Genomic DNA, 10,496 nt, shown 5'->3' with positions numbered 1-10,496 from the left:
ATCCATAAATTTCTTAGGTATGGAGTGAATCTACTTGGCAAGATTGATAACTCCATAATTTCCTATTACATTCATTGGTCTGAAAACAATTCGTTACTACAATGTTCTTCCAAGTCCTTTGTCAGTTTTTGAAGTTTGAAAATATACTGCTTCCTATCATCAACAGCCATCTCAAAAAGAGGGTAATTAACCAAAATCAGCAGTTCTTTGGTCAAGTTAGTAACAGGCTTCCATTTTGTTCTAAATCCTTTCATAATCCTTTTCTTTCCAATTTTTCCAGTATAGCCTGGATCTTGCAAACAGCCTCTTTCCTGGCCTGCCGGACAGAGTCTTGACCCCCAGTTTCAACTGAATCCAGTTCCAGAAGTTCCTTGGTTAGCATTTCTTCCAGAAGCCAGTATGCTTTGTCTGTCTTTTTTCCTACAAACTCTTCTACTTCTTGCTCAAGATACTGGACCTTCTCCAGCACATTTATGATTTTTTTAATACTTGGAGGAGTACCTTCCCCTGAAGATAAACACCCTTCAGGATGATTATTACTCTGATCTTGATTGCTGGGATTTCCACTGGTGGCACTATCATACAGCTGAGGCTCAGCACTATATTGGACCTGGGAATCCAAAAGATCTGAATTATCATTGTTCATTGCGCCCGAAGATTCATACTGATGGACACTGCAAGGAAAGTTGTGCCGGTTCATGCCTTGATCGGATTGGCTGTAGGGGTAGGAAGAATCCTTGGAGTGGGAAAACAAAGAGGGAGGAAAAACCGTTTTAATGAGGATCCACCAACATCTTTCACCTGAGTAGGAAGGCATATGAAAACATTACCCACCAATAAAACTGTACCTCCCTCCTTAATCATTTGAGAGAAAAACACAACTCTAAAAAGATACAAGGGAGTGCCCTGTCAAAAAAAAAGAGAATTCCTGCATATAATGGCTGGAATCTGTCAGATCATCATCATCATAAACAGCTCACAATGTATCCTTACCACGCACAATTGATCTAGTAGCTTAATAAATTGGAATTACATAGTTTTTCCCAGATCTTAAAAAGGAACCCAGACACAAGCAGATGATGTTCAAGTATATGGTCTAATTTAAAACTAAACCTTACAAGCTAACACTGTAGCAATTTCATATTGATTCTGTCTTTGGAGGTAGCACAATGCAATCTTTGTTTCTATTTAACATTCAGATAGTATTACAACTAACTGAAAATGAGCATTTTTCTATCCTTTAAGAAAAAAGAAACTGGGCTGAGGTAAAACTATAGGTTAGTCACCAACTTTTTATAGATAGCGCCAATTTGACAAGACTAATACATAAAAGTTTCAAGTTGTGCTCTCTTACTTACCCAAGCATCAAAGGAATGATGTTTATAAGGTCTCCTACCTTCGACTGTTGGGGTGGTGGTGAAGAAGGTGGCTGAGGAGAGCTGCTGTTTGGCCATGAAGAAGTATTTTCAGTCACGTAGAGATTCCCAGGTGGTGCTGAAGGTGTAGCTGAAGGCCATGGGTAGCGGGTTCCCATTCCATAAGCACCAGGAGAAGACCATGCATCCTCTTGTGGTCGTACACTTGGTCCTGATTGTGGAACACTACGATTACCATTCCCGTAAGAATAATGGGGCAGGGTCATTCCAGGGTTCTAGATTGAGATGAAAGGAAATATGCTGGTCATTTTTTTTTTTTTTTTTTAAGTAGCAAAAATACTCTAGTACAGACAGATTCTGAGAATGTTTACTCTTTTCAACAGGGTGTACTATAGCTGCCATTGGGCTAAACTGCACTAACTCAAATTAGTTGCAATAAATTCACCAAGCCTAAGATAACTTGATTCTGAAGTTAGTAGATCTGGTGACAATCAAAAGGAAGATGGCCTGAAATTTATTGGCTAATGCATAACAAGTCTGTCCCAGGGATAACATAAATAAGTGGGCCCAAATGCATTAAGGAAGCACAACTAAAGACATATTAGAACTCCTCTTGAAGTGAACAGAGAAATAAACATGATATCAGTCATAGAATGTTAAAAAAATATATAAACCTAACAGCATGATAAAAGCTAAGACAAAGAAACTTTTGAAAACTATCTTGGTTACCAGGGGTAGGAGGGGAAGGAAAGGAACACAGGCCCCCCCCCCAAAAAAAGCATTGACCCATGTCACTTTAGTTTCACTGTACATAAATTATATTTCAATAAAATGTATTTTTTAAAAAATGTTTATACCCAAGAAAACCCTATGGAGCTCTACTCTACTCTATGGCAACTAATGACAACAACAATTAAGACAACATAATGCTTAAAGTTGCTGTGAGGATCTCATGAGATTATAAAAGTCAGGTGCTTAGCACACTGTCTGGTACACGCTATACCTAACATTAACTATTATTATGAGCAAGATAATTCTTTCTGCAGAAAAATAAAGGATGGAAACTAGTTTAACAAAATAAAGAGATTTTCAAGTAACAACTCTCAAGATTTCTTTAAGTAAAAAAATTTTATGATTATGACATCCCAAGGTAGCCTCAAACTCCATTTACTAGAATAGTTGCTACCAGTGAGAAAGGCATCAACCTAAGATTAGTATTTGTCTTCTCAATCACCTCTAAAACAACCACTGAGTGTTTTTATCTTATTTTTGGTTCTTTCTTTTTCATGGTTTTATATATATATGTGACATTTCCCAATTCAACATTTTTCAGATATACAATTTAATGATATCAATTACATTAATCATGTTGTGCTACCATCACCCATATTCATTGCCAGATTTCCCATCATCATAAACACTTACTGACTGCTAAACAATGGCTCCCCCTATTCCCTCTCACCCCTGGTAACCACTAATAAACTTTGGTCTCTATATATTTGCCTATTTTTGTTATTTCACCTAAGTAAAATCATAACAATATTTGTCCTTTTATAACTGACTTTATTTCACTCAGCATATGGTATTTAAGGTTCATCCACGTCACAGCACGTATCATAAGTTCATTTCTCTTTATAGCTGAATAATATTCCATCGTATGTATCACATTTTTTTTATCCATTTATTCGTTGATGGGCATTTAGGTTATTTTCACCTTTCGGCTATTGTGAATAATACACGTGCCTGTTTGTGTTGCTGCTTTCAAGTGTCTTGGGTACATACCTATCAGTGGAACCGCTGCATATGGTAGTCAAATGTTTCACTTTTTAAGGAACCACCAAACTGTTTTCCATAGCGGCTGTACTATTCTGTCTTCCCACCAGCCACAGATAAGGATTCCAATTTCTCCACATCCTTGCAAACATTTGTTAGTTTCCATATTTTTAAAATTTAGCCATTCCATTGTGAGTGACGTGTTATCTCATTGTGCTTTTGATTTGCAACTTTCTAATAGCTGATGACATTGGGCTTTTTCTTTGTTTTTAATATACTTGTTGGCCATTTGAATAGCCTTTTTAGTGAATGGAGTATTTTCCTAAATCAGCACTACTATAAATAGATATCCTTCCACTCTTTACAATTCAAGAGCCAGAAACTTTTATTTTTTCCCAAATAAGCAAAAAAGAAAATTGCTTACCTGTGAAGGAGGATATCCTGGAACCTGCCCCCTAAGAGGGGGTACTTCAGTCTGACATTCCTGCTGGGGATACAGCCAGCGAGAAACTGTGGCTGGGCTATTGCCAGGTGAACGGAAAGTGCTTGTAACTTCTGGAGAATAATTGGTCTGAGTATATCCAGGTGCATAATAAGCCCCAGAGTATGAGGGAGTATTTGTCCCAGGGCCAGGAGGGTATGGTGGACCATATGCTCCATTTGTATAAGAATTCAAACTCTGAAAAAAATGTTGAGAGAAAAAGATCAATGAGAAGAGCTCTGACTTAATGTCAAACCTTGAAAAGTTTGGTGAGAAAAGAGATAAAAACTAATGAAAATGTGAATAATGGACTTCACATGGCAGAATAGACAGCTAAGCTACACAGACCCTCTTCAACAAAGAAAAGAGAAACCAACTGACACAGATACAGAAGATAACCCTGAAGCCCTGAGCTTGAACAGAAGGATAAAGAAGGGGATTAAATACTAACTAGTAGAAGAATGTGAATGAAAACAGTGAATAAGGAGACAAACGGAGCTGGGGACTGTCAGCTATCCTGACGGCATGAACAGTTTGAGTATTTCCAAGTGGTGTCAGGACCTGAGGATTAACCTAAAAATCAGCCCTGCTTGGCAAGGGCTGCATAGACAGCTGCACTGGTGGATGACGACTAAAAAGGGACATAGCAAAGGAGACAAAGTGAACCACGGACTCTGGGCTGTGCGGAGGGCACAGGCATTTTGAATATTTGCAAGCGGTGCAGCCATTATGGATACTTAAAACAGCAGCATTCCCATTCCAATCCCAGGGACCTAAGAATAGGCTACACTTGCTGAGGAAAGCATGGGCAAACCACCAACAGAGGCTGATTACTGGAAAAGTTCAATATTCCCCTTGTTACTCTTATACCCCACACCCTCTTGGTGAATGGAACTGTGGTCATCTCTCATGTTTTGATTACCTAGTGCCACTCTAACAGAAACATACCACAAATGGGATGGCTTTAACAAACAGGAGTTTATTCTTATAGTTTGGAGGCTTTAAGTCAGAGTTCAAAGTGCCAGGCTCAGGCCCTAGGTGAAAGCCCCTTAACCTTGGGCTTCAGATCTGCTTCCTGCTCCTGGTCCACTGAAGCTGGAGGCTTTTCTTCCCTCAGGCAATTTCTGGTTGCTGAGGCTGACAAACCCAACATTGATAAGTAAAAAGGCACAGTCCCAATGTTACCAAACAACACAGGAGACCACTAATTCAGTCCAGAAAATGTCCCAAAATCGGCAGGGCATGGCAGCCTGCTGAACAATGACATGGGTACATGCAGGGTTCAAGTGTATCAAAAAGCTGGAGAACTTAAAGTTGCTTCTTATACACTGGAAGCAGCCCACATCCCTAAAGCAGCTACTCAGCTGCTCCAATAGAGTCCACCATGGAGTTAATTACCAATATCACCATAGGGAATAACTACATCCAGCTGCCCAGCTACTCAACCAGGCCCAGCCAAGTTGACACACAATCTTAACTACCATACCCCACCTCCACCCACCTTCTGGACCAGCAGGAATTCCATACCAGTCCGTGTGCTCTAACAGAGTCTGGGTGCCCTGCGCAGCCCCACCCCACCAATTTTTGTTTCTTGTTTGATTCTTTTTTTTTTTTTTTTTTTTTTTTACTCTTTTTTTCCTTCCCAAGGTTCTCATTTTTGGGTATTTTTTCTCTTCCCTTTTCCTGGTTCCCACCTATTTCTTTTTTCTCTTAATTCATTTCCTTGCTTTTAAATTTTTACTCTTTATTTTTCCCTTCCCATATACTAGTTTTTGCTTTTTTTATCTCTTCCCTCTGATTCCCACCTTTTTTCTTTCTAGTTGTTCTTCCCATCTCTGTTCTCCTTTTAGCATTTTTCTTACTTTTCCTTTATTATTGTTTTATTCTAGCTCTTTTATCCCCCCTCTTCCCAGACGTTGTCGTCATCAGGTGCTATCAAGTCACCTCCGACTCATAGTAACGCTGTGCACAACAGAACGAAACACTGCCCAGTCCTGAGCCAGCTCCATAATTCTTGCTATACTTGAGTCCATTGCCGCTGTCACTGTATCAATCTATCTCATTGAGGGCCTTCCCCTCTTTCGTTAACCCTCCACCTTACCAAGCATGACATCCTTCTCCAGGGAGTGGTCCCTTCTGACAATGTGACGGAAGTATGTGAGACGAAATCTGGCCATTCTTGCCTCCAAGGATGATCCTGGCTGCACTTCCTCCAGGACAGACCTGTCAGTTCTTTTAGCAGTCCATGGTACTTTGAACATTCTTCGCCAGCACCACAACTCAAAAGCATCAATTCTTCTTTGGTCTTCCTTATTCACTGTTCAGCTCTCACATGTATACAAGGCGATTGGAAATATCATGGCTTGTGTCAGGCACACCTCAATCCTCAAGGAGACATCTTTGCTCTTCAACACTTGAAAGACGTCCTTTGCAGCCAATCTGCCCAGCACTATATATCGTCTGATGTTCTGACTGCTGCTTCCACTGGCGTCAATTGTAGAACCAAGTAATGTGAAGTCTTTGACAATTTCAATCTTTTCTCCATTTATTCTAATGTTGCTTATAGGACCAGTTGTGAAGCCTTTTGTTTTCTTTATATTGAGATGTAATCCATACTGCAGACTGTATTCTTCAATCTTCATCAGTAAGTACTTCAAGTCATCCTCACTTTCAGCAAGCAAAGTTGTGTCATCAGCATATCACATATTGTTAATGACTCTTTCTCCAATTCTAATGCCATGTTCTTCTTCATATGATCCAGCTTCTTAGATTATCTGCTCAGCATACAGATTAAATAAGTATGAGGAAAGGATACAACCCTGATACACTCCCTTCTTGATTTTAAACCATGTAGTGTTCCCTTTTTCTGTTCGAACAACAGCCTCCTGGTCTATGTACAGGTTCCTCATGAATACAATTAAGTGTTCTGGAATTCTCATTCTTCTCAACGTTATCCACAATTTGTTATGATCCACACAATAGAATGCTTTGCATAGTCAATAAGACACAAGGTAAACATCTTTCTGGTATGCTTTGCTTTGAGCCAAGATCCACCTGACATCAGCAATGATATCACTCATTCCACATCCTTTTATGAATCCAGCTTGCATTTCTGGAAGTTCTCTGTCAATATACTGCTGCAACTGTTTTTGAATTATCTTCAGTAAGATTTTATTTGCATGCGTTATTAATGATATTGTTTGATAATTTCCACATTCTGTGGGATCACCTTTCTTTGGAATGGGTACAAATATGGATCTCTTCCAGTCACTTGGCCAGGTAACTGTCTTTCAAATCTCTTGGCATAACTGAGTGAGTGCCTCCAGTGAGGCATCCGTTTGTTGAAACATTTCAATGGGTATTCATCAATTCCTGGAACCTTGTTCTTCACCAATTCTTTCAGTGCATCTTTGACTTCTTCCTTCAACACCATTGGTTTTTGAACATAAGCCACCTCCTGAAATGGATAAAGATTGACCAATTCTTTTTGGTACAGTGACTATGTATTTCTTCCATCTTCTTTTGATGCCTCCTGCATCATTCAATATTTTGCCAATCTTTCAATATTGCAACTTGAGGCTTAAATTTTTCCTTACTTCTTTCAGCTGAGAAATACCGACTGTGTTCTTCCCTTTTGGTTCTCTAACTCCAGGTCTTTGCACATTTCATTATAGTAATTGGCTTTGTCTGTTCAAGCTGCTCTTTGAAATCTTCTGTTCATCTCTTTTATCTTGTCATTTCTTCCATTTGCTTTAGCTACTCTTCACTCAAGGGCAAGTTTCAGAGTCTCTTCTGACATCCACTTTGGTCTTTTCTTTCTCATATTTTTAATGACCTCTTGCTTTTTTCACTGATGATGCTCTTGATGTCACCCCACAATTCTTCTGGTTTTTGGTCACTGGTGTTCAATGCATCAAATCTATTCTTTAGATGGTCTCTAAATTCAGGAGGGATATATTCAAGGTCATATTTTGGCTCTCGTGGACTTGTTTTGATTGTCTTCAACTTCAAGTTGAACTTGCATATAAGTAGTTGATGATCTGTTCCACAATCAGCTCCTGGCCTTGTTTTGGTTGAAGATACTGAGCTTTTCCATCTCCCCTTGCCACAGATGTAGTCAATCTGATTCCTGTGTACTCCATCTGGCAAAGTCCACATGTATAGACGATGTTTGTGTTATTGAAAAAAGGTATTTGCAATGAGTAAGTCGTTGGTCTTGCCAAATTCTATCATGCGATCTCCAGCGTTATTTCCATCACCAAGGCCAAATTTTCCAACTACCAGTGATTCTTCTGTTTCTGCATTCCAATCACCAGTGATAAGCAACACATCTTGATTGCATGTTCAGTCAATTTCAGACTGTAAAAGTTGATAAAAATCTTCAATTTCCTCATCTTTGGTTCTGGTGGTTAGTACATGAATTTGAATAACAGTAGTATTAATGAGTCTTCTTTGTAGCCATATGAATATCACCCCATCATTGACAGTATTGTACTTCAGGACAGATCTTGAAACATCCTTTGTGATGATGAATGCCACCCCATTCCTCTTCAATTTGTCATTCCCGGCATAGTAGATCATATGGTTGTCTGACTCAAAATGGCCAAAACCCATCCATTTCAGCTCACTAAGGCCTAGGATATTAATCTTTATGCATTCCATTTCATTTCTGACAACTTCCAATTTTCCTAGATTCATACTTCGTCCATTCCATGTTCTGACTATTAATGGATGTTTACAGCTGTTTCTCCTCAATTTGAGTCATGCCATGTCAGCACATGGAGGTCCTGAAAGACTTACTTATCCTTATCATTCAGATTGGTTCAACTCTGATGAGGCAGCTCTTTCCCAGTCCTATTTTGATTGCCTTCAAACCCAAGGGCCTTGTCTTCCTGCACTGTGTCAGACAACATTTCCAAGCTATTCATTAAGTTGCCCAGTAATGTATCAGACAGTGTTTATCTGCTATTCATAAGGTTTTCCCTGGCCAACTTTTGAGAAGTGGATGGCCTCCTCCTTCTTCCTAGTCTGTCTTAGTCTATAAGCTTCGTTGAAACCTGTACACCATGTGCAACTCTGCTGGTGTCTGAAAAACCAGTGGCAGAGCCTCAAGCCTCACAGCAACGTACAAGCCCTGTAGGATGACAAACTGACAGACAAGTTTGTCTCCCTTAGCTGTTAGAAACCTCTGCGCCACCTCCCCTTACCTAATTCCTACGTGGAACCTGCCACTTTGTGGTCCCTGGCCGCTCCCTCCCTTTCCTGGCTCTAGGGGGCCTGGGGCCTAGCCTTGCCTCCCACCCCTTTTCACCTGGATATCCTGCCACTCCACAGATCTTCGGCCTCTCCTGCTCCCTCCTTTTCCTTGCTCTAGGGGGCCTGGGATCTAGCCTTACCTCCTACCCCTTTTTACCTGGATATCCTGCCGCTCTGGATGTCCCTGGTCTCTCCTGTTCCCTCCCTTTCCTGGTTCTAGGGGGCTTGGGGCTTAGCCTTGCCTCCCACCCCTTTTCTCCTGGATATCCTGCCACTCTGGAGGTCCTCGGCCTCTCTTGTTCTTCCTCCTCTCCTGTTCTTCCCAGACACTATGGTTTTTCTTTTTTCCTTTTTCTATTTATATTTGTCTTTTTTCATTGATGTTTTGTCTAACTGACTGTGAGGCAGCAACTGTGCCCATAAGACCCAATCATATGCATACCTCCAGCAGCCACATCTACTGAGTGAGGGCCACGACTTGCTTCTGCACCAATTGGCCAATGATACATGACACTCAATACAAGCATGATTCACCCTTAACTGCTCTTCAAACAGCTAACAGACATCCATGCACCCACTCTCATTCTCTGTAAAAACTACCAGAAAACAGGTGGTGAGTGCATAACTGCTGCAATTTGGGAAGACAATACAAGAATAAAATGACAAAATAAATGAAAAATTGGAAATGATATAATGTCTACAAATAGAAATACAGAAGATTAATACTAAAATTTCAGAAACAGATAATACATTGAATGGAAAAGGAGTAGAATCTAATCAATGGAAGACAGAATTAGTGAGAGTGAAGACAAATAACTCCATACTACTTTGGGTAAGAGATCAATCAGAAAAAAACATCAATCCAAAATGAGGAAAACTTAAGATTCATGTGAGATACCATTAAGAGGAATAACTTATGTGTAATCAAAATTCCAGGACAAGAAGAGAGAAATAATACCACTGGAAAAATTGTCAAAGATTTGGTAGAAGAGAATTTCCCTGATAAGATGCAAGACGAGAATGTATCCATTCAAGATGTCCAGTGAACCCCAAACAGGACAGACCACAAAAGAAAACCACCAAGACACATCATCATCAAACACACCAAAACCAAAGATAAAGATTTCTGAAAGCAGCATAGGAAAAATGAAAAGTTACCTACAAAAGGAAACCAATAAGACTAAACTCTGATTTTTTGGGAGAAACCATGCAGTCAAGAAGGCAATGGGATGGAATACATAAAACCTGAAAGAAAAAAATTTCCAACAAAGAATTATGTACACAGCAAAACTGTCCCTCAAATATGATGGTATAATTAAGACATTTCCAGATAAGCAAAAATTAAGGGAATTTGTCAAAACCAGACCAACTTTACAAGAGACACTAAAGGAAGATCTTTGGACAGAGAACCAACAACAGCAAACAACAACAGACCATTAACAAACATGATGACATACCCTGGAAACCAATCCAGTTATAGAAGTATCCGAAGTAAAATAAGCTTACAAGATTGTAAACAGGGAACCAGAGGGGGCTTAGTGGCAAGATGGCGGACTAGGCAGAAAGACTGCACAGACTCTCTTCAACAAAGAAAAGGGAAACCAATTAAC

At 39.8% G+C, this 10,496-nt stretch overlaps 1 protein-coding gene across 1 annotated transcript in view; it reads right to left on the bottom strand.

Annotated features, from left to right (window-relative positions):
• Positions 1–250: 250 nt before the first annotated feature.
• BAG4 (BAG cochaperone 4) overlaps positions 251–10,496 on the bottom strand; it is a 70,139-nt gene continuing 59,893 nt past the window's right edge. Inside the window, exons 3-5 of the mRNA XM_007934982.2 lie at positions 3,574–3,828; positions 1,397–1,651; positions 251–736 (exon numbers count right to left, since the gene is read on the bottom strand). Of these exons, the coding sequence (XP_007933173.1) occupies positions 251–736; positions 1,397–1,651; positions 3,574–3,828 (996 nt within the window). The remainder of the gene's footprint in view (positions 737–1,396; positions 1,652–3,573; positions 3,829–10,496) is intronic.

Source organism: Orycteropus afer, unplaced genomic scaffold (genome assembly GCF_000298275.1).
Source record: "Orycteropus afer afer isolate SDZICR_OR568_19922 unplaced genomic scaffold, OryAfe1.0 scaffold00024, whole genome shotgun sequence".
NCBI lineage: Eukaryota > Metazoa > Chordata > Mammalia > Tubulidentata > Orycteropodidae > Orycteropus > Orycteropus afer.
This window is presented reverse-complemented; position numbering and strand designations above follow the sequence as displayed.